The sequence below is a fragment of the Dreissena polymorpha genome, chromosome 2 (assembly GCF_020536995.1).
Source record: "Dreissena polymorpha isolate Duluth1 chromosome 2, UMN_Dpol_1.0, whole genome shotgun sequence".
NCBI lineage: Eukaryota > Metazoa > Mollusca > Bivalvia > Myida > Dreissenidae > Dreissena > Dreissena polymorpha.
The window spans coordinates 2,759,183-2,784,467 of NC_068356.1; the positions used below are offsets into that span (position 1 = coordinate 2,759,183).

The following is a 25,285-nucleotide window of genomic DNA, read 5'->3' on the forward strand; positions in this document are numbered from 1 at the left end:
AGAGTAGCATTTTAAACTGCATTTAAATCGGTATTGTTTTGATAAAATACTGGCTAGACTGAGCTGCCTTAAGTAATCTGTAACATGAACAATTTATCTAATAATATCGGCAATTCTGAGTGTTTGCCAGTGTTTGTTACTGTATGCTTGTGCTTTTTCAGCAACATACGATATACTTTTCAGCGTAATTGAAGTTATAGTTTGAATTAATTGTAGTCAAATCTCTCATTTGATTGCTCCCGCAAACTTAAAATGTTTTCACCGTATTTTCTCAAAGGCGACTAAAATTAACAGCACCAACATTAAATTCACATCCAATAGTTTATTTGATATTTATGTAACACGCTATATACCTGCAACAGAGAGTTCTGAAGCTTTTGAGCATGACAGAATTATATGATCTAAGAAACTACCAGGTCCTGTGTCTGGGAAATCTGAATATACCTATTTCTCGGTTAGTACTTCTAATGAATCGTTGCTGACAGACGTGCAATAAGTGAATAGTGAACGTTTCCAGGACGTTGTTAGAGCTCCTGAAACCTCTGACCAAGCGCCCCAAGCAGCGAGCCAGTGGGTTCGACAGTAGTGACAAGATTGTCCATGGGTAACATAAGTTGAAGGATGTAAGAATATATTTACTTTACTAAACATTTTTATAGGTATGGAGTGAAAGCGACACTAAATGAAATCGAAAGTGAATAATCTTGTACAACTTTAAATTACAAATTACAGGTAAGACACTTCATATAATAAAATATGAAAGCACATCCTATTGTAAGTTTATAAACATATAATATACGAATAAATAAAAAAATCTTTTGAAAAAAAATCCACCCTTTTGTGAGTATGATGTGCTCTTTGTGCATTCATCCCATGTGCAGTCCAGTGCTTTAATCCCATGTGCAGTCCAGTGCTTTCATCCCATGTGCAGTCCAGTGCTTTCATCCCATGTGCAGTCCAGTGCTTTCAGCAGTCGGTAATGCTCTGTGGGTACTTGACTAGACTGTCAATAATACAATAAGACACGAAAAATGCTTAATATATCTTTGTATTTAAATGAAAGCGATTTAAAAGTATAATAGAGTTATTTTACAAATAGTGTGTATATCAGACTTCAATAAGACATGGTACAAAAAAAGAGAAAATCTTGCTCACCTGAAGTCTGCTGTCCACAATGCTCTGGTGATGGTCAGCATTGAAGGGCCAGACAATGAGGCAGTTGACTTCGGAAGAATGGTGTATTACTGTCAACAGGAGAAGCCTCGGGGAACAGTTTTTTTAAGTTGTATATCTGTACACCTGTAGTAAAATATGTAGCTGTTTTGCGTTCTACAGCCTACTGTTATTCTGTTGTTATTACATAGTACAGCATATGATTTTAAATAAAAAATGAAGAAAACCTAAAAAACAATTAAATACATTATAGTGTTTTAATTTTAAGAGCTCCAAATTATTGTGTAATTTGATTAAGAACATGTAGAAAATAAATTTAAAAAATCGACTCGAGAAATGGGAGTTCTCCCATTCCGCGTTGTTTTGCCGCTGTGCCTGACCAAAATCCTCCGATGATCTGATATTTTAATATTTTAGCATGTTTTAGATGTGGTGCTTATTGTTTACCGCGTTTTCACAGATATGCACTATGTCAAGTTTCCATACGATGAAGGATTTATTGATTTTGTTACGATACTTTCGGAGTAGATTCGAACATTTTCGAAAAATAATCGGTTTAAGTGCAATGCGGATTACATTGCACGTACACGCGTCTAATACAGTAAAATATTGGACAGTCACCTTGTATAAAGGGCGAAAGCTGATTGGATAATATAATATAATTTGATATGATGTGGTGTGATATAATGTACTGTTCGTTAACGTAACGTAACGTAACAAACAACATAATATAATAATCTTGTGTATAATTTATGTAGACGGCGATTACTTTTGTCACAGCTGAGTGACATCGGTCGGTAAGTCATCATTCGGTGACAACTTGTGATCGCGTACAGGTGTTTTATATCTTTGTATTGCACGGTTGACACGCATGCATATGTTAACTTCATTGTCATTTAGATGCATGCGTCATATACATGATCAATACAAAATATTAGAAATGACCATCTATATTCGTATGAAAATGTGAAAAACTCCTTTTATTAAATGTCCATTGTCATTTTGAAATTTAATGTGTTTTTCTTAACAACTTGAACGACTTTTTTCACGGACACATCACCATCCCGTAAATATAAAAGAATCATTAATTGTACACATGTAATAACAAAACCCATCCACAAGACAAGCTGAATAAAAAAGCAGACTTTACGGTAGGTCGCTTCTTAAGGTGTGTAATAGATAAAATTGCTTATTCTCAAAGTGATGTGTTTTTTCATCATACTTCTTATAAGCTCGGCTGTTTTCGGAGAAAACCCGAGGTATTGTCATAGCCAGCTCGTCGTGTCCGTCGTTCTGTCGTCCGCCGTCCGCGTCGTGCTAAAACCATGACATTTTGTCAAGGTTTTGAACATTGGCTCTAAAATCAAAGTGTTTCAACCTACAACTTTGAAACTTCATATGAAGCTGCACCTTGATTAGTTATACCCATTTTTGGGTCTCAAGGTCAAAGGTCAAGGTCACCGTGACCTCTAAAAATATTCTGACAAGCTTTCATTTATCCAAAACTGCACCCGCAGCCGAGCGTGACACCCGTTATGCGGTGCTCTTGTTTTATATGCAATAAAGAACCTAGTACCGTTGAATAAACACGATTACGTATTTAATAGACAGACAGACAGTTTATTTCGACTCGTGGAATGTACATCGTCAACAACACATAATGAAAACAGTAAAAAAATTATACATATTTACAAAAAAATCATTGATTTATCTAATAAAGTGGGTGAGCACAAATTAAATATAACAAAAAGAGGATGGTCAATAAAAGAATTCTTGCATTAATAATAGATGTTCGTACTTTAAGTGATTCTTTTACAAAAGGCATACTACTATAAGTTCTTTTGGATTTTCGATTGCAGATGGCCTTTTGTAATAACATGTTTGTGTGTTTCTGTATGCCCCTCTTCGAAGAAGAATGGGTATATTGATTTGCTGGATGTCGGTCGGTCCGTCTGTCGGTAGACCAGTTCGTTTTTGATCAATAACTCGTCAAAAATTGACCGATTTGCTTGATACTTCACATGTGCATTGGAATTGGACAGAAAATGATCCCTTTTGAAACTGAGGTCACTAGGTCAAAGATCAAGGTCACTTTTACACTAAGTTGTTGTTTTGCTGGATGTCGGTCGGTCTGTCTGTCGGTAGCCCAGTTCGTTTCCGATCGATAACTCGTCAACGAATCGACCGGTTTGCTTGATACTTTACATGTGCATTGGCCTTGAGCAGTAGATAACGCCAATTAAAATTGTGTGAAAGTGTGAATATTGTTTCCGATCAATAACTCGTCAACCAATTGACCGATACTTCACATGTGCACTGGCCTTGGTAAGTAGATGGGGTCCTAGGTCACATGTCAAGGTCACTATCACACTAAGTGTGAAAATAGTTTCCGATCAATAACTCGTTGATGAATTGACCGATTGGCTTTATACTTCACATGTGATTGGCCTTGGACAGTAGAGTATCCCTTTTATAATTGGAGTCACTAGGTCAGAGGTGAAGGTCACTGTTGCAAACTAAGAGTACTCTCGTTTCCGATCAATAACTCGTCAACTGATTCACCGATTGGCTTTATACTTCCCGTGTGCATTGGCCTTGGACAGTAGATGACCCCTATTGAAATTGGGGCCACTAGGTCAAAGGCCAAGGTCACTGCTACACATTAAGTGTGAAACCGTTTCCGATCAATAACTCGTCAACTGATTCACCGATTGGCTTGATACTTCTCATGTGCTTTGGCCTTGGACAGTAGATGACCCCTATTGAAATTGGGGTCACTAAATTTAAGGTCATGGTCACTAGCACAATAAGTCGGAAAAGCGTTTCTGATCATAGAGAATAATAGGTTAGTGTTGATTATAGATCAGGTTTATCATGCGAGGCTTAGAAAACAAAAAGCATGAGCCTTGGCGAGTGCTTTTTCGTTTTCGTGCCGACCATGATAAACCTCTTCTATAATCAACACTAATCTATTAATCTATTTATCACACTTTTTATTCAGTAAACCTTTTTATTTAAACAAAATTAGTTTAACTGGATAATTTCGCTGGATTAATGACGTCATTTTGTAAAAAAAATGACGTCATTTCGTGCCGTGGTTTAAAGCAGAAATTTAATCAACGGGGCTTTAATCAACCGAATTCGCTGTAAAAGTGGGATAAAATAACTCGTCAACGAATCTACCGATTGGCTTGATACTTCACATGCGCATTGCCATTGGACAGTAGATGACCCCTATTGAAATTGGGTTCACTATTTCAAAGCCTTGTTTGGGGTCATATGTCTCCGACCGCGGAACACTTGTTTCTAATGTCGAGGAAATGCAAATAAAATGAAATTCATCTTCGATATCGGTTGAATCGCAACAAATGCAGTATCGTTGATTTCTAGAAATTTCTCTTGCATAGCGACCTGTTTGTATATGTTAAAGGTGTGCTGACACTCTTAATCTAGTGAAAAAGTATATCAAACTTCTTGGTAGAATGTCTAAGTAGGAATCATAGTCAAAATTAGTTTAAAATGTCGATTATTTAACTGTTATTTAACGTTCTTTACAGGTCCTGTGTAAAGTTATCATATACTCTGCGTTTAAATACCTCTACAAATGCGTTTATCTCAATATTAACTAAAGGTATTTATATCCTAAAAGGCATGACTGAAACCATAATCATCAAACATTAAATATCAAATATTACAGCCTTTGTGGTAATCTGAAATAGCTAAGTTATACATAGTTTTAATAATAATAATTTCAGATCTACATATCTGAAACCAATATTTAATTACACGGACATATCTATGTATGAACAAAGGATATCTACCCAGCTCACCATAGACACATGCATTACACGTGTTAAGTTTAAACTTAAATAATCGTTTACAAAATTTCAAATGGATTCTTTCTAATACCTTAGATTTAGTATAGCCCCAAACTTCCGAAGCATAGTTTAAAATTAAACCAACAAATGCGTCAAATATTGACAAAGTCGTTATGCTTTTTAATCAAAGTATTGCCATTTAGATAATAAAATATTTATTGCTTTTAATGCATTACCCGTTAGTTGTTTCTGATTCAAGTATAACTAGAAATGGCGCGGCAGAGGCCGATGCGTATCCCTACGCTGCATGTTTGACCCCAGGGTTGGTAATGGGGCCATGCATAGTTGAGATTGACCGTATTGTCATAAGAGATGTTCAATATCAATTGGAAGTGAATCGGTGTAGAAATGAAGAAGTTAATGTAAAATAAAATAAAACAAAAGATGTGTTTGTCAGAAACACAATGCCCACTCCTGCGCCGCTGTGATGTATTTAAAAGAAATTATCATTTGGCAGGTTCATTATTTACCTCACTTTAAAGTTTATTACTTCCATTGGATTTGTTTTTTTGACATTTGAGTTTGTCTGAAACACAATAACCCCTCCTGCGCCGCATTCATTAATTTTTTTTATATCATTTTGCAGGTTCATTACTTACCTCCCTTTAAAGCTTATTACTTCCTTGGATTTGTTTTTTTATACCTTTGACATTGAAGGATGAATTTGACATTGACCTTTCACCACTCAAAATGTGCAGCTCCTTAAGATACACATGCATGCCATATCAAGTTGCTATCTTCAATATTTCAAAAGTTATGGCCAATGAACCATACCGGGGGCATAAAAATGAGTGAAAATCTCTGACCTGGCCCCACCACAACCCCCATAACTTTTGAGCCAGGGGTCAGATAAAAATTCAAAATATTGCAGGGTTGCACATATGCTCATTGCTACCATGTGTGTAAGTTTCAAGGTTCTAGTGCTTATATTGTAGGAGGAGAAAGTGGCCAGGACGGAGAGTCGGACGGACAGACAGAGAAACAGACGGACGGCGGAGATAACCACAATATCCCCACGCTTTTTAAAAAGATCCGCAAGATTTTTTTCTTCTTCAATAGCTTATCAGCATTAATTATCTCTTCAACTGTAATTGGGCCATCAAGCTCATGGTAAACATTATTAGGATTATCAAAATCATAATGACTATTAAAATATTCAGCATCATAATTCCTCTCAGTCGAAATGTCTGTACTTAACTATTTCAAAATAATGTTTAAACTCATGGAGAGTAATTTTGGAAGAAGTTTTTTGCAGATTTCGATTTAAAATGTTTTCCTTAATTCTTTTGCGTAAATTTGCTTAGTCGGGCATTCGTTATAATAATTGGCGTGCTTTTTTCTTTGTAACAATACTTTTATAAATAGTTTTACATCACACAACATAGACCTGTTAGTATCGCTTTTGTCGACATTAAACTGTCTAAGCGCTTCTAAATACATTATTATGGCCAAAATACAATCATGGTCATACCAAACTTCATCTCTTTAAGGTTAACCCTCAAAATAAAAATAGTGTGAATAAAAACAATATTTGCCAAACAATGGATTTGCAACATCGCGGGCGGATAGTATTTGAAAACATATAAATTAAAATGTTAAGCGAGTCCCTGTCAGGGCAATTGATATTATGCACAATACCATATAAAGTTGGCACGATTCTAATGATCCACGATCGAAATTGTTCAAGCAGGGAGTCATTCCATTTATATTTTATACCTGATTGGTTGTCTTCGATATGGCAACAAAAAGCATAGCGGAACATGGTCACTCCATTTATTAAAACATTGTATATAAAATTGTTGTATCTGTGAGAAGTAACTTTTTTTTTGGTTAAAAGATAATCGATCGGCGAACAGCCGTTATTTGACAAAAACGTGTACTGATCACTATTACCAATGCGACAATTTACACTGCGAAATGATGCGCTTTTACAAATATGGAGTAATTTTACGCCGTGGATGTACAGTGATTTATCTAATGAGGCCTGTCAGTGATGCAATCTGAAGTATAATCGTGGCGATTAATACAACTTTCAAATTTATCACAAACAATTTTGTTTTCTTTATCACCAACTCTACTGTTAAAATCTCGACATACATAAACACAATCAAGAATATCATATACACATGTATAATGTTCTAAAATATCAAATATTATATAAACATATATAATGTTCTAAAATATCAAACAAATCAACAGTTGCGTTGAGTACGACACTATTACGATGTAGAATCTACATGTTCCCTTTAAAGAAAGTATGTCAGCGTAATTTGCGATGGCGATTTACACGATCGAATAATACATTTATATAAACGAGACAATGGTGCAAAACGTAATTGCATGCTCAAAATCAACTTGCAAATTTTTAATAGGTGTTTAACTAGACCATTTCATGACTGCACCAATTCCTACTTGCCTACATATGATGAATTCAAAGATAGTATTACTGTATTAATCGAGCTTATAATGAGATCAATCCATTATTTAGCATACATCTGATTGTAATATGATCAATTATGCAAAACAAATATGCAGACGCATGTATCAGTCAAATCAAATAATATTTTAACAACACACTTAGCATACACACACGCACACTAAATATTAAATTAAAACTCAATATATAAATGCCGATGTCATGGTTAACCACTACAAGTCGGTTTTCTCAAGTGTTGCTTAATTAATGATAAATTGACAAAATTGAAAAAAGTTGTTTCAGAATCGCAAATTTTCGTTTTAGTTATGATATTTGTGAGTTAACAGTATTACTGAACATTTACCATAGTCCAATATAGCCATGTATCTTTTGACGATTTGAAAACCTAAAAATTATAAAGCGTTGCAACGCGAAACGATTGAATAATTTGGAGAGTTCTGTTGTTGTCGTTTAAATTTAAGAAACTACGAAGATTGCATATATAAGGTATAAAATACTAATACCGTGTAGACCTGGCGGAGTAGCCGAGAGGGCTAATGCGTTTTTATTTCAGACTAACTCCAGGACTCCGGGGGTCACTGGTTCGAGCACTGGTACCGGCTACTTGTTTTCCTTTTTTTAATTTTATTCTTGATTTTGTACTGGAGCTTTTAAGATCCAATGTTTACATTTATCAATATAAAGCATTTAATGACAAACTTCAAAATATGCCAAAATCTGTGAAAAGGCCACTTTCGAAGTGCATTCATTTGTAGCATGTAGTTGCAGTGTTGGTGTTTACTTGTAAACATGCATTCAATCAACACAACAAACACACAACGCAAACAATGTATACTATGTTCACAATATTTTAAAGTTATTATCACAATAACAAAAAAATAACCTAATAATAACTTGATATGAAAACTAAATAGTTTGGTATTCATAGTTAAATAAACTTTTAGAATAACAATCGCAAAAAATGATATATGATTTAAGTTTCAATATAATGTTAAAGATGTTGATTAAGAAATGCCAAATCTATTTTATAATTCATGCATTTATTAATTCTAGCTAAAATTGGACAACGCGGTCGTATATGGATCTTCTTGTGAAGATCGGTCAGTCGGTTGAATGGCAGGTTTCCTGAGTGACGTGACCATACACGATTGTTTTTCCGTAAGACTAAACGAAAAAAGCATTACCACATTTCTCCTAGGTTACTATGGATTAAAAGAACGCGTGCATCGGTTTATCGATCTATTTCAAAAAGTCAAAGAACAAAGCCTAAGATTCTTGTAACGTAAAGTTAAAAACAGCATATACAAATATACACAAATAGAACAACTACAAAAACAAATGCGCATAATTTGCTTTTAGATCAACGAAAATATGCTTTAAGAATCTTTGAATTGTCCATGTTGCTAATGGTTTAAGCATATTCATAGTTATATTTGTTGAGAACTATAACCTGTTCAAACCTAACAGAGGTTCAGTTTGATATTTGTTCCTTTCTATGCATACACACATTATGATATCTAACCTTACATGCAATGGTTTCAAATGGATGGCAACGAATACCGATTTTGGTATTCGAATATTCGGTCATCCTTCCAAACGAATATTCGGATATTCGGTCAACATCTCTTGGATTTTTTTTAATCAACTTTGTTTACCGTACCATTACTCCATGAATTCTACTTTCGTTTTTACCGGAAGTTCACCGAAAGTGAATAAATATTGACACAGCGTTGCCGTCGCTAATTCGAAGTTGATTATTTTTTTATTAAAATTAAAATTGAATGACAAAAACTGTTTTAAAACTTTTAATATTGTACATCAACAATAGAACGAGAAACACCATATTTACATGACGACAAAACGATTACATGACAAAACAGTTAGATCTAGAAATAATTTAAGCTGAACTTAAACGTATTATTTACATAGCGAACACATTCAAACAAAACAAATTTATTATATACGGACTAAACACCAACGATAGATACTGAAACAAGATGCCCCAACACACTTTGAACCTGTTTAGCAGTCAGTCTTTTACCGTTGCCACATTAAAAAGTCACTCGGATCGGCGTCACTGGGCACATGAACATTTTTCTTATTCAAAAACACGCTTGCGTTTACAAGATCACTGGCGAGTCTATTTTAAAGTTTATTGATAAGTAAACCAGTGGTTGAGAATATGACACAGAAGTTGCAGGCACAGAAAGAACACTCCTAGCAACATGAGCGACTTCGGAATATCGCTCTCGTGACATTTCCACCTGTCAAGAGGTTTAGCATTCGGTTCCATTTTTACTAGCAAATATCTCTCAAATCTTTTGCATAAGTTCTTATTTGTTATTTACAACAAGTCGGCTTTTCCTTTACTCATTTAATCTTTGACCATTTGAAATGTAATTCTAGTCTTTATATCAAGTGCAGGTCGGTGTTTTAATTGCCGACGCGATTTGCACCTATCATAATTTTTACATAAAGTGACTGTCTTTGGTCAATTAACGTTTCCTAAAGGTATGCAATCAGCGGGATTTATAATAGGTATACTTTCATCACCATAGCGACGCATTATCGCGCCTACCGGAATAAACACTATGATACGAGGAACAACTTTTATTAACAATTTTTGAATCAAATTTCAAGAATACAAAGTCTTTGAAATTACTCGATTTTTTTTCTTCCGAAAATTCGATTCGGAAAATAGTATTCGAATATTCGGTGCGGGTCCGAATGTTCGGATATTCGGATTTTCGTGACATCTTTCAATTGATGTTTTCACTTAGACGTCTCGTAGAGCAGATTGCAGAATTATTGCGAGGCCTGTATCCCAGAAAAAGTAAACAGCAGCATCAATTTTCAAGTAACCTTACGTATTCAAGCAATGACATAACAGGTTAAATTCTGTCTCGTGATGATTCAGTGCTTGACTGTGATGTGTATTGTACTCTTCCGATGTAATCCAAGCATTATCTTGCATGAATCAGTTAAATAGCCTTCCATACGTCTGATACAGTAAACAGTTCTTGATCATCCGCACAGACATCTCTATCTCTCTCAATCCATTTTAACTCGGACACGTTAATAAATTCCGCTTTAAGCCCAACCCTTTTCATTGCAAGCATAAATGTATCCTGCTTAAGAAATTGAACACAACAAACAATAATATTTGATTAAGAGGACGATTACCTCTAGAATAATTTGCAAATTATAGTACGCGTTAATACTGTGATACAAGATTGACACATGTACCGAAAGGCTTGATTGCTTGCTTTACCATCCGTTGTTTGGCATAGACAACCGTGTAATACAAGTTCCGTGATCAGTTCAGTATTAAAGCCAATTTAAATCTGGTGGAGGCGATGTGCGTTACCAATAAATGCGTGAGCAATGTCGAGACACGTCGATCAATAGGATTGTTATTCCGGATATAAAATTGCTTGTGTTAATATGCTTAGTATATTAATAGAACTTGGAACAGTTCTTCAGTCATATGTGTTTCTAAAGCAGAATCGGGAATGAAATAGTTTGCAAATCTACCAAGAAAATAAATGATTGACTAAAATACACAGTACGAACAAATGGTGTATGTTGACAGTCAGATATTTTGGAATGCTTGTGTACATTTCTTGAAAAATGTCTGATTCAAGTTTACTTCGTATATTTAAATACGCAGCGTTAAGATTAAGAATATTGTCCGATCGAAGAAAGCTAAATGACTGTGAAATCAGAAAACCGACATTAATGACACCAATGTTACGTAACCCATTTACTATCTTCACTTTGAGGCTTTTCTAACGCAACACTTTTCAAACTTGAATATATCAGTTATGAGTTAAGATCTCGATTTAAAATTGTACATGTAATCATATTACTATATTATTAGCAAGATAATGATAAAATAATTCATCCTTTACAATCGGGCGCTTTTGCACGTGGGGTAGTTGTGGTTTTATCATTTTGAACGTGGAAATGGTGAAATGCGATATGATAATAATTTTTTTTCAATTTCCTTATTTAGAGTGGGCTGATACACCAGGAAAACAATTTAATTTGTTATGTTTGACATTATATATGCAAATTCACTGTTTTTAGATGATGTTCACATCTTAAACAACTTTATCGATGTTTGTCTAATATTGTTGTCTCAAACTTGTGTTCGTCATAAATGTGTTTTGCATAGATTTCTACACAACAGTTAACATCAAAATGTATATGACAAGCAATCTACATTAAAAATTCTGATAAGCCTTAACACAAATGTCCATACACATTGCGGAGTGGAATACTTGGTTGTTTTGTTTTCATACTTGTCAATGAATACTCTCTGTTGAAACAAGATCTGTATTTAACTAATAACAAATATTTTGTGAATAATATAATAATAATAGGTGATAAACCAAAACAGGTTATAACCTAAACAATTTTTGCTGAACTGGCTGCCAGTAACATTATTTAATACTGTATATAAAATGGGTTCTGCCAACAGATTGAAGTTTATAAAATAATAAGCATTGACCAAACTGATTTCAACATAGGTAGGTTCATATGAGAGAATACCAGACTCTTTTACGATATACTTATTTATACAGATGACAATAGCATTCAGGTATCGGCGGTCACGCAATGTGTTTTTATCTGATTTGTTCCTACACAACGTGGTTGAAGACAAGGTGTTCCACTCAGTTAAAAAATATTCATACTTTGCTCTGAAAAAAATTCTATTACATTAATGCTAATCCTAAGATTTAGAGAATAACAAATAATTCAAAGAGTACACATTGTCACAATTTGCTAGCGATACTTACATACCCTAGATGGCTCTGCAGTACCTCTGAATGAAACTTTCGATTTAATGTCACACTTCAAATCCTACTCAAGTAAAAAAAAAATTGAAAAAACAAAAGTAGGTACATATGTTTTTTTCTTCGAAAGCGTAAAAACGAGATGGAAAATAAATTGGAACCAACCAACATTTGACATGCCTGGCTTATATAATCATAATTATCTGAAAAATGATAGAATTAAATTATGTTGACAAAATCTGGTCTAAAAGGATTTCAACACCGAGAGGAAGAAATTAAAACTTAAACATAACCCCTGTTAAATCACCGTGGAATTTGCGTGGAATAGAAACCGAGAATGAACTAAAATATGATAAATAATAAAAGAATATACAGAAAGAGGTTTAAATATAATAGATCTATATATTTTTTTTTGCCCCGCTGAATTGCACACGGATTCATACAATCGTCAATGGGAATGTAAATGGAAAAATATGCTTAATACAATGATTGACTTTCATAAATTATACAACCGTGGAAGTCAGTTTCCAGGAGACCTTCGTAACAGGATACAAACTGAATTTCAAAAAGAAACATTAAAGTTATTAACAATGTAGAAATGAACCATTTAAAAATCAGTTCCTGCTTCAAAATCTCTTTTCTCTAACCCAGACACAACGACCGGTACCAGGGTGCAGTATCAAAGGGGTTAACAGTGGTTTAAACACGGGCTGGACAGAATGTAAACACACCATTAAGAACTTCACATTGCAAATATCTCAAGTCATTGGAATACATTTGCAAAAAATCTTTGATGCATAAAAGACAGTTTTTCTAGCAGTTTGTGCCGATATCTCAAGATTTAAGATTGAATAATCGAATACCTTAATTACTCTAAGTTTTCGGACACTCTCTTTTTTAGCCTAAGTAATTATTTTATCATGCTTCTTAATTTTCGGACATACGGGTGTTTGTCCATAATTAATGTCTTTTATTCTTCGGACAGTATATTTTAATCGCAAGTAAATCGCTTGATTACTGCCTTCTTTTCTTGTGAGCAATTTTCGAACTTTCTAAATATGTCTTCCTTTAAACTTGGACATACAAATAAAAGTGAACTTTTAAATGTATTTTTTTTTCCATAAAAATGTCTTTTTAATATTGTGCAATGAACTAAACTAGACCCTGTCCCGGATAACACATAAGGTAGAGTAGGCAACTGCCTATGGGCCCCGCGACTTTTAGGGGCCCGATGAGACCGTGACGAAAATAAATCAAAGCGCTGAAGGCACTGAATTTGTTCGCTGTTGTATAATCTTAGACGCAACTCAGTTTTCAAAATTATGTTATAGCTTTTTCTATCGCAATTTTGAAATGACCACAATCCATTCAAATTTATAGAGAGTGTGTCTTAAAGCACGGGTCGAGATGTGTTTTTTTTTTTCAAATCATTGATACAGCTAATCAGTGTGCACAGGCTTATCTTATTTGACATGCATTAAGCCCCGTTTTCCATGTAGCAGCCAATATGTACAGATTTCAATGATAAACACTAGACTGGCCAACTCTGTCTTACAAGCTGTTAAATACACACTATGTAGTGTACCCATGAGAACAGGCAGATGCGGTGGTTAGAGCAGACGCTTTTAGATTCGTCGTCTGCTAAATTGTACTGCAGTTATCCACACAAGCAGTCACGGGTTACGGTTCCTACCATAGCTAAGCCCGCCCATACTGATTTGCAAAATTGCGTCTGCATTATTTGTGAGCTAACGCTCACAAATACAAATACTTACTTAATTACTTATTTAGCCCAAGATAATGACTTGACAAAGCCAACTATCGTATATCAATTGAATGTTACGATTGACGGCTTGAGATTGTCTTACCAAGTTACACTCATTTATTTTTTGCAAAAAACGTATTGTTTTGCTAGTTATTTCCTTACAAGATGTCATTTTATACCTATACAAGGACATTGTCAAATTTGATAACTTGCCACACTTGGTAGGCTAATTTAAACGAATGAAAATAACTGAGCACTGGTGTTCTATTGGGCACAAGGCCGCCGAGGGAGTGCGCCCCAAAAGTTGTACTGCCTATGGGCCTCCATGTCGCTTAGCCGGGACTGACTATGCCCACTGCTAAAGCAGCAAAAATTGTTCCTGTTCTTGCACTACCATGTACTAAGTGAATTTAATAATTTAACTAATTTTCGATTTATGTCAAAGAAAGGTTGTATAAACAGTGTGATCTTCCTTCATGGAAGTGGATTAGGCAAAGAAAATTGCAAATTATGTATTTAAAAACAATCAATCAATATAAAAATTATTTTTTCTTAAATATATAATATAACACTCTATATCATTCGAAGATTAATTCGTGTTGATTAAGACGAATACAGTATTAGCACGAACGGTTAATATATTTTAATAAAAGTTTCAATGTGTGTTAATATATTTGCATTACGATAAAGGTATTTTGTATACATGTATAGTCAGTTTTCTTGCTTCCAAGAGAGGCTTCTCATTTATGGTAAATTATGTATTTTACTAAACTACTGTTCCATTTTGATCTGTGCAGGTTTAAGAGTGAAACAGTATCTATACACCCGTCACGTTATTATAATCTTCGAGAGATTGTTTGGAATGCCGTAAAGTCTTTCTTAAAGCGATTATGCCATTTAAACAGCTTCTAAGGGGAATAAATACAAAAACTGAATCTGACAAAAATAAAAATGACGAAATAAAGATGATCATACGCGCAACACAATAATCTAATAGTTTGTGCATTATGATATGAACATTATTTTATAATATGTGGCCTGTTTGTTGTGCCCTTTTTATGTTAACATGTAGACGCCATAAGTGTGAGTATTGAATATATTTCCACATTTTGGGCATATATTGACGTTTTAATATTATTAATCAATTTATCGTTACAGTTTATCCTTCGCTATTTGTAGTAACGCACGCATGGTTATAGTTATTCACAAATTGTTATATGTTGTGTTTCACAAAGCGCTTCAATATAGGACATATTTAACTAAAGTTGTGAATGCAATTTAGTTTCACATCAACCTAGTCATAACATAATATAAACGAGAAAAGGCGCGGCAGAGGCCGACGCGTATCACCACGCCGCATGTTTGACCCAGGGGGCGCCCCAGGGTTGGTAATGGGGCAATGCATAGTTGAGATTGACCGTATTGTCATAAGAGATGTTGAGTATCATTTTGAAGTAAATCTGTGTAGAAATGAAGAAGTTATTGTAAAATAACATAAAAAAAATGAGTGAAAAACTCTGACGCGGCCCCACCCAAACCCCCATAACTTTTGACTCAGGAGTCAGATCAACATTCTCAATAGTGCAGGGTCGCACATATGCTCATTGCTATCATTTGTGTAAGTTTCAAGGTTCTAGTGCTAACAGTGTAGGAGGAGATAGTGGCCAGGACGGACGGACGGACAGACGGCGGAGATAACCACAATATCCCCACGCTTTTCAAAAAGCGTGCGGATAACTATAATATTATATATAACAAATAGTGAAGTATTCATATTACACACTTAATTCCAGTATCATATTTTTTAGATTAGTTATTCAATCATATACATCATTAAACATCGGGACAAAATATTTATATCATTTAGATTTTTTTTTGCAGTGATGATTTTAATAATTATGTAACTTTGTATCGCTAAACGAATCAAATTACAAAATGTACGTTCATTTACAAGCCATAAAATAAGTTTCATTCAATGCGTACAATAAACATCAAGATACGTGAACGTCTACGCTGGTATTTCACTCATGCTACATACTTGTATACGTTCATGCTTTTATATCCATTTACACTTGGGATTGAACATTTACGTGTATTGGGTGTTTCCACATAGTCTTCTTATATGCCAGTTTGCAGCGTTATTACGAGGCTTGGATTGCAGAGACATCAAATACACACTCGCAGCTTTTTCTAATAAACCTGTCAACTCCAAACAGTGTCCTGTCATCTCCACACAGTGTCCTAACAGATTATACGCGGTCTCCAGATGGTACAGTTCTTCCGTGTGATTTTGGATACACTCTGTCAATCCTTCCAAAGCACTTAATTGCTTGCGTATGTCACCTAGTCCTCCATACGTAAGATACTTCAAATAGTACATGAACACATCAGCATCAACACTTACATGTCTGTCCCAGTCCGTTTGAATGCGATCTAGTTTACTGTATTCCGCTTCAATACCAGTACGGTTCATTTCGAGTAATAATGCAGGAGGAACGCAAAAGGCTTCATATTTAAGGAATCGAACGCACAGTGCCATATGGTTTTCATTTGACGAGCATTTACCAACCGAATATCTTGTAAATGTCTCCAAGAGCGTATCACTCAAATTGCGATTACCACATGGGCAGCAAACCTTTATTGGTTTTGCGTTTAATCGCTGTTGTATATCGCACAGAACGATAAGTGCTGATTGCAAATATCCTGTCGAAACCAAGAAAGAGGCCAATTTTAATCTGTTTGATGTGACATCCGTGCTGAGTGATTGCTTGAATAAAATAACACATTTGTTTAGATGACACTGATTTTGGATAATCATCGAGGCTTGCATAGATACATGAAATGACATTAACCATATAAACAATTGTTCAGCTATAGTTCTTTCTGAAACAGTACCATTGAGGTAATATTGGATACACTTACGGAGGATTTTGTTTAAATTCTTTGACGCATTTGTAAACGATTTGTTTTCGACGACTTCTAATAGACATCTCCAAACATCATTTTGCTGACGACCCACCCTATCAAACTCTAGTTTATTTTGAATTCCATTAGTAAGAATGCAATTCAAATGTTGAATAGATTCAATTGTCTGTTCCGATAATGCCATTCCGATATTATCGATATCAATTTGTTTAAGTCCTTGAAGTTTGTTTTCAATGAGAGATAAAATGTATGTATGTAATATTTTACATTTGGTTCTACGTAATTTCCCATCAAACAAATTAACACCTTTTATTATATAATGAGGGCATATTCCATATTTAATCCATCTTTGCATAGTATGTAAACATTGTATCAATAGAAAAGCTAAGTTTTGTTCTTGCCAAAGGTGCACAGGTATTCTTTCAATGGTATATAATACTATAGTTTTACAATGAAAACTTGTAATGCCACCATTTACTATGCTATTAAAAAGAGAGTTCTTCATGATTTTAAGCAATACACAACACTTTATTTGAGTTAAATTTAAACTGAACATCAATTTTCGCTCAATAAGATTTGGGGACAGTCGCCATTCAACATGGTTTGTGTCGCTGTCAGCGTGTCCGACAGGAACAAGGAAATTCATGCATGTTTTACATTCTTCAAGTAAAGCTTGCGGTGGCCAATTTCCAGGTCTATGTCTTTGAATCCACTGCTGTATTTCGGGCACCAAGTCCTTAACTCCCAATGCATATACCAAATCCACTTCGTCTGAAAAACTCGTGGAAGGACCTGAAGTGTGTGTTCTTCCAAATTTTGTGAACATAATATTTAGGCATTTTTTACGTCTCGATTCCGAGCCCACCAATAATATGCTATTTTTAAAGAGTACATATTTGCCTTTTGATTCTGTTTCTGGTTCTGGTGAATCTTGCCGTACAGCCTGTATGAGATACTGCTGAGGAGGGAGATCCTTATCCTTAAACATCTTCACGTTTTTCCGTTTTGGTTTCCATTGAGACCAATCTCGCATAACGTGGGTCCGTAAATCACAACCGAGAATGTCAATGTCAGACCGAAGTCCAGGCGTCGTCGTGCCCTCAGATTGACTACCAAAATGGAAAAGTATTCTTTTGCGTTTTCTCAGATTTGAACATATATCTAGAGACGTCTCGATCATCAAATATGAGTTTCTTCTTGCCATCACTATTTCTTCTGTCACTCCTGCATTTTCAAGTGCAGCCGACAGTCGTCTTGACAATGCGGTATACATCTCAGGGGCGCAATAATCACTCTGAAAAAAAGCATTACTGGTAATGGTATACTCGTAAAATAATTAATTTATATATAACTGTATACAATGTATATACATATAATAAATGTAGACTATTTAAAGAAATTATTCATTTTGCCACTAAGCAATACACTTAGAAAGAAGGGATATAAACGAAACGTGTATACAGTTAAATACTTTGATAAATTTATATATCATTTTAGTATCTAATGAATAAATATTTTATTTGGATGCATACACTTTATTGTTGACTGTTATTATAACTATCCACGAGAACACATATATAATTTACATCTACGTGTCTATTTGTTTTTGCAGCCATTAAAATGTACACTTTACATCATAAAGTATTGTTTGCATTTTTAATATCAATAAATGTACAGATAGACAGGCAGTCAGTTTATTCAGATAAACGAGAAAATCGTTTTCATACTATATGTATACACATTATTATGTCCTTACTAGGTATGGCAAAATAATATAACATAATAACATAATATAATAAATATAAAAATATTAATAAACTATGGAGGCGTCAATGACATTAATTTAACATTATTATTTAGAATCGTATGTGTTATAACGAGAGTTTCTTTTTATATATTTACATATATAAGAAAGTACAGGTTTGTCACATGGAAATAATAACTTGTTGAATTTATATACAGATGGGTTTACATAATATATAGGACTAATATATATTGTTTATAGAGTGTAAAAGCGGAGTATACAAATAAAATGGAATTCATATTCTAATGCAAAGTCATTAAAACATAAACCATAACGTTCATTTTGTAGTATATTATTATTGGCGTATCTGCCAGTTTGGATTATCAACAGATGTGTAGAGATTATATATATTTTATTAAACTTTGTAAAGGTTTAATAAGTTCTATTATTCGTTTTAGAAAACCACTTTGTTTAAAATTGCCATTAAGTCTACATTTGACTCGCTAATAAAACTATTAACTTAAACAACGTTTGGATTTTTAAATACATAAAATATCAAAAATATACAACATGTTCTTGACATTTGAGACCCAGTTTGTATAACCTTTATTACAATCGCCCGAGGCTTGTTTGTTCAAAATTTGCATTATGAAATGTTTACATACAGTGGATATTTACTTAATTCGTCATAAACAGCAACATCACATGTATTTATTTAAACCTGTAGCAATCGTTTGCAAAATTTCAAATGTATTCGTTGTGTATCATCTGACTTCGCGAAACCAATACCTACAAATAAATCGAAAATTTGACACAATACTATTGGTTTTATGTAAATTTTATTGCATTTAAACAATAATGTATTCAAGCAAGGGCTTTACCAACCAAATATGTTAGTGAAGGTTAGTCTAAAAATTCGAGTATGATTAAAAACTGTGTTTAAATAGTTAAAGTTGTCCATAACTGTGATAGCATTACAATTGTTTGCCTATATTTTCTTTTCCTGTGAATCCAACACTCTCCCGAAATACCTTTTTTTAAGTGTTCACATCTAGCCTACAAAATTGAAAATTAAGTATATAAGTATATTATCTTAATGTGTTTAAACTTCAGCAGGTGACTTGCCGAACATAGCCATGTAATCAGCAAATACAAGTAAAATCAACACAATCTCATTTTTATTCTAACCAGAACTTAATTCTTTCCTGTGGGTCAAGTTCAAGGTCTTTAACAAATATAGAAAACAAAATCGGCGACATATCATTGCCTCAGTCCAACATCATAACTAAAATAATCTGAATAAGTTGAACATGATTAAACACGTGACTTAAAACACGTGACTTACAAATCGCATTGATATCCTTCACTATTCTAAGCGATTCGCCTTGTATACCAGACTTAAACATTTTTAACCATAATGCATAGCGGTATATACTATTATAAAACTACATATCTACGTATATATCATATACACGTTTATTTTCATTGAAATAATATTGAACAGTTGAAATAAATATACGTGTAAACATAGCATCAACAGCCTTTCCGGAATCCGAACTACGCATCCGAAATAATAGTATTTAATTGCAAAAAGTTTCGATGCGCTTATTTAACATCCTGGTAAATAATTTTGAAAAACAAGTTAATGGAGTTATCCCTTTAAAGTTATTTTAATCAATAACAGTGTCATTGTTATGAAAAGGGATTATAACCCCTTCTGTCCACTTTTTGGGAAAGAAGCTCGATACAAAGATACTGTTAAATAAGTCATACCAATGGGCAAATGAAATATCACTATATTCAATAAAATACAATTCAAAATACAATCACAGCCAGATAATTTACTTCGTTTTAAATGTTTAATTGCGTTGTAAACTTTTTCAACACGTCAAGTTCTGAAAATGCAGAATTTTCTAACGAAATCTTCAGCATTAGTATTACACAAATCAGACATATTGTAACTAAGGTTTAAAACCCCATTATTGCATAAACTCTATCTATAATGCCTTCTGGCGGGGTGCAGAAACTTGGCAAAAGGAGGGCTTGAACGGAAGAAATCGTGTATTAACAATGCGATTCACGTGCCGTTCAAGCCCTGTAATGTGTTTTTCATATCCATAATCTGGTCCACGCGCAGTTTCTTCCCTTATCCAGCCTTCGACGACTTTCCAAGCATAAATGGGAAACTGAATAAGATCCAGTTGCCTCATGCATACAGGGATAATGACTATTTTAATCAATTTTTCAAGTTATACCATCTGCACTCTCTTGACAACAGCTTTATTTTATTGACAACGTCAATGAAGTTAAGGTTATTTACTCAACACTTTCAAAAGACTATGCTGTAAATGTAAGTGTTAATGTACCTTCAACGTTCCTGCTGTAAATTCTAAAATAATTCCTCATTTCTTTCTTTGCGCGGCTGCATTTCAACTTCGAATTAATCCGCTGTTTAAACACATTTTAAATCGAAAATTGCCTATCCGTAGGTAAAGCCTCGCCATTTCGGATGATGACCGAGTGAGGCATATGTAAAACACAACCTTGAACTGTATTGACATAATCGAATTATTTTGTCGATTTCGAATGAACAAAACACATTGTTTTCAATGTTATTTAAAATTATTTTGGTATGTGTGATTTGTTTATGCAATTATAGCGAAAATACACATTTTCTCGGACATGATCATCTGCGGGCGCTCTCAAAATCCGTTCCTGCCCTCTTGCTGCGCACTCGGACAGGAACGGATTTTTCGAACGCCCGCAGATGATCATGCCCTCGAAAACGTGTATTATCCCTATATTGTAAATTCTTCTAAATGTATTTAATTCTGAATGACGCTATTTTGTAATTGTAATGATATCTCTTACTGAGGCATAAACCTTCTATGTCTAGATATGTTTTTACTCGAGTTAATGATGTTGATGAGTGTAAACACATCGGTAAGTGTTTCCTTTTTTTTTAAATAACGTTTTAAACATTTTTTTCTGATAAAAATTCAATTTATGTATAAAACACAATTTTTATGCGTCTTATGGCAATGTTAAAAACATACTTCATTTGACAAGCCTATGTTCTTGGCCAAAAATGCGATTTGTACACAATTCACATACACGATTATGCTGCACGCAACATGAAATTTTGGCACCGATTTAAAAATTATCCAATGATGTATTCTTAAATGTTAAGATATCTTTTATGATCTTTAGATTTTTGCAAACAAATTTCAATAACTTGAGATATTTGCAAAAATTGAGTTCTTAACGGTGTGTTTTCATTCTGTCCAGCCAGTGGGTAAACCCCTGTGAACCCGGTTGATCATGCATCCTGTAAATGCATGTGTGGCCTCACAAGCGATTTTGACCCATTTGGCGCTGACGTCATTTCAGAGAAAAATCAGGAAGAAATTGACGTACTGTTTTGCGCGATATTTTCTCGCAATTATTTTTTAAAATACTATATCAAATAAGCATGAAATGACATGTAAGATCGCAAGGGACGAAGTGAACATTATCGGCAGTCGTTACTCAACATAATTTACAGTTTATTGTAACCTAGGACAAATTTACCGAGTATTATTTATTTATGGCCAGATTGAAGTATAAGAAGCGAATAGCTTGCAATATCCATGATACAAATTTTAATTTCTGATCAGACATTAACATTATTATAAAATAATATTATATCAAAAGATATATACGACATGATGCACATGCCTGATGACGTAAAAATATTCCCTTTTTGTCTCCTCTGATTTTTTGAAAACGCAACAGTCGACAGGCGATATTATTACAGCGATATTTGAACATTACACATTTCGCGTGTCGCGCAAAATATCGAGTATCGCTTCGTGCGTCGTGTGTCGCGGTCTGAAATTAGACCGCGATACACGAGATTCGGATACTATGGGCAATATTTGAACAATAAAACATCGTGCGTCGCAGCGACTGTCGCGCAAAATATCGTGCGTCACTTAGTGTTTCGTGCGACGCACGGTATTTTGCTCGACAGTTGCGGCGACGCACGATATTTTTCGCAACTGTCGCGGCGACGCTCGATATCTTGCGCGACAGTCGCGTCGACGCTGGATATATTTACACGGTATATCGCCTTTTGGACTACCTACACAAGGGCGATATTTCGTTGTACATTCGCTTCGTGTATCGCGCAAAACATCGTGCGTCGCCGCGACTGTCGCTCAAAATATCGTGCGTCGCCGCGACTGTAGCGCAAACTATCTTGTATCGCTTCGTAAGTCGTGTTTCGCCCTTGATGAAAGAAGGGTGAGATTACAGATGGCATTATCAAGATTCCGTAGTTTGCGGATATCATTCAATAATCCAATGTTGTTTGCTTGAAGCTCAACGTTCTTACTATGAGCCTTAGTTTTATCAATAAATGTTTAAATAAACACAAGAACTTATGTTTATGTGATTTGTGTTTTCTGTGTTTACCCAGCCTAACATGTTATCATGAAAAATGATAAAACATCCAATTAAATACCTTACTCGTCTAGAGCGAATTGCCAAGTCTGGATCGTAACTGATATTGCATATTTGAACACTTCAAACCATTCACTCTTCAATTTGTGATAGCAGTAAAAAGAGCACGCATTTTGATCACAAACGTATCTTTGACAATGGTTAATATCATTGTAACCTGTCGATGGGTCGTTTACACAAAGCGGCGATTTATTCTGCACGTGACTCACATGTAAAGATTGTTTAAAAACGCCGAAGTACGAAAAAAGCTTGCGAAATACCTTTTTGTTATCACACTTCATAAAAGTATTGAATAATAATTAACTGAATAATAAAAAAGATGCTTTTAACAAACAATGTGTTTATATTTAAACATGTGTTTATATGAAAACTTGTTTAAACTATTTTACTTGTGTATACTGTTACTTGAATAATGCTTAAAATGATTAGTATGTGATAAATAAAAACAAACTCATTTTAAACTTTTGCACTTTATTAATTTCATACACTGTGTTCACGAAAAAGGTTGTATAATGAAAAATACTAAGAATTTTTGCACAAAATTTCATATTTTGATTCCCCAAACTCTACTCTATCAGAAAATGATGATATCTCAAAATGTCATTTTTTGACCAAATGGGTCAAAATTGCTTGTGTAGCCACATGTTCAGTAACATAGAAAAAATCCCTAAACGAGATTGCCCTCTTAACGCAACGTACCATTTAAAATTGACATCAGTGTTAGAATGATGCTCTGACGAGACATTATTACCAGAGGGGGTAATCACGTGAAAACCAAGATGGCGACGTCCATGCCGAGACAGTTATTTTCGCCGTTTTATGCCCTTTATTACTTTTGTTTAGTTTATGAATGAAACTCACTTTTCAACCATGTCGGTAAAAAATTGATAAGCGATTATTTCGTTTTAAAATTTGCTTTATATCTTTACTTAACTCCCGTAAATTTTTCTAAGTGGAGATGTAATTAGGTCATTCCGCTAAGGAATTCTTAGCGAGGCAAGTCAAGATATAGAGCGAATATTAGTACGAAATAAATGCTGATATGCTTGGAAAGTGAGCGACATTAAAACAATAATACAAGTAATAAAGAGTATAAAATGGCGAAAGATACCTGCCTCGGCATGGACGTCGCCATCTTGAATATAACGTGATTACATAACAAGGAAAAATATAACAGGACGTTATCACTAAATTCGTTAAAGTCATGCACAGTAAAATCTGATATAGCTGAAAATTAACTAAATACCCATACATTTGAATTCAATCGTTAACATTCATTGTATACAACAAAAAATATCGAATTATTTTAGCAGCTACTTATTGTTTATTGCGCATTGCCTGATTTTCGTTCGCTTATTGTAGGTTTTCATAGCGTTTACACACGTGTGAACACAACAGATAACTCATACATGTACTCATCCAAACACATATTAACTTGTTCAGTGTAAAAACAACACTCACCATTTTGAATCATTATACATGTATTCCAAAATTAATGATTTCTTATATTGTTTGAATCCAATTGATACCATATTTAAAATATTGTATTCTTAAATTCCAAATGAAAAGGGGTGGTATTGATTTGGATTTTGATTGGACCTGTTGATAAAATGTGACGTAACTGATAACGACTAGCGGTGTAAAGCTCTTACAGATAGCCGATACGTGTACAGTCGATCGTGCATCTAAATCCCTGATATCAATGCAAATTATATCAAAGTACTGACAGAACTGGTGTGAAGATGCTTTTGAAGAGGATGAATATAAAAGCATCAATTTAAGTTTATCTACATCACCACAATTGTGTATGTGGGTACGAGAATGTTTGGTACAAAAATTATGCCAAACCAATATTGGGTACGAAAACAAATATGGTTTTGAAAGAAAATTTGGGTACAAAAAAAAATGGGTAAGAAAAAAAATTTGGGTACGAAAAAAATGGGTACGAAAAAAATAGGTACGAAAAAAATTTGGGGGTACGGGGAAGTAGTACCCGTGGGGAGCTTGACCCATTCAGCAAAACTTGGAGGCGGGTACATTCTCGATCGAATATAACAAGAA

At 34.3% G+C, this 25,285-nt stretch overlaps 1 protein-coding gene across 2 annotated transcripts; it reads right to left on the reverse strand.

Annotated features, from left to right (window-relative positions):
* Positions 1 to 307: 307 nt before the first annotated feature.
* Positions 308 to 24,811, reverse strand: LOC127865629 (uncharacterized). 2 transcript variants are annotated; one of them, XR_008042710.1, is made up of 4 exons: positions 23,924 to 24,261; positions 16,091 to 18,271; positions 1,156 to 1,299; positions 308 to 1,003 (listed from the first exon to the last, which is right to left on the reverse strand). XR_008042710.1 is itself a non-coding variant. In XM_052405512.1 (2 exons), the coding sequence occupies exons 1-2, from the start codon at positions 24,686 to 24,688 to the stop codon at positions 16,139 to 16,141; spliced, it is 2,136 nt and encodes a 711-aa protein (XP_052261472.1). In that variant the 5' UTR covers positions 24,689 to 24,811; the 3' UTR covers positions 14,631 to 16,138. The 2 variants fall into 2 exon arrangements, 1 of the variants encoding a protein (XP_052261472.1); XM_052405512.1 differs by lacking the exons at positions 308 to 1,003; positions 1,156 to 1,299; positions 23,924 to 24,261 and adding an exon at positions 24,686 to 24,811 and having other exon boundaries at positions 14,631 to 18,271.
* Between the last annotated feature and the right edge of the window lie 474 nt (positions 24,812 to 25,285).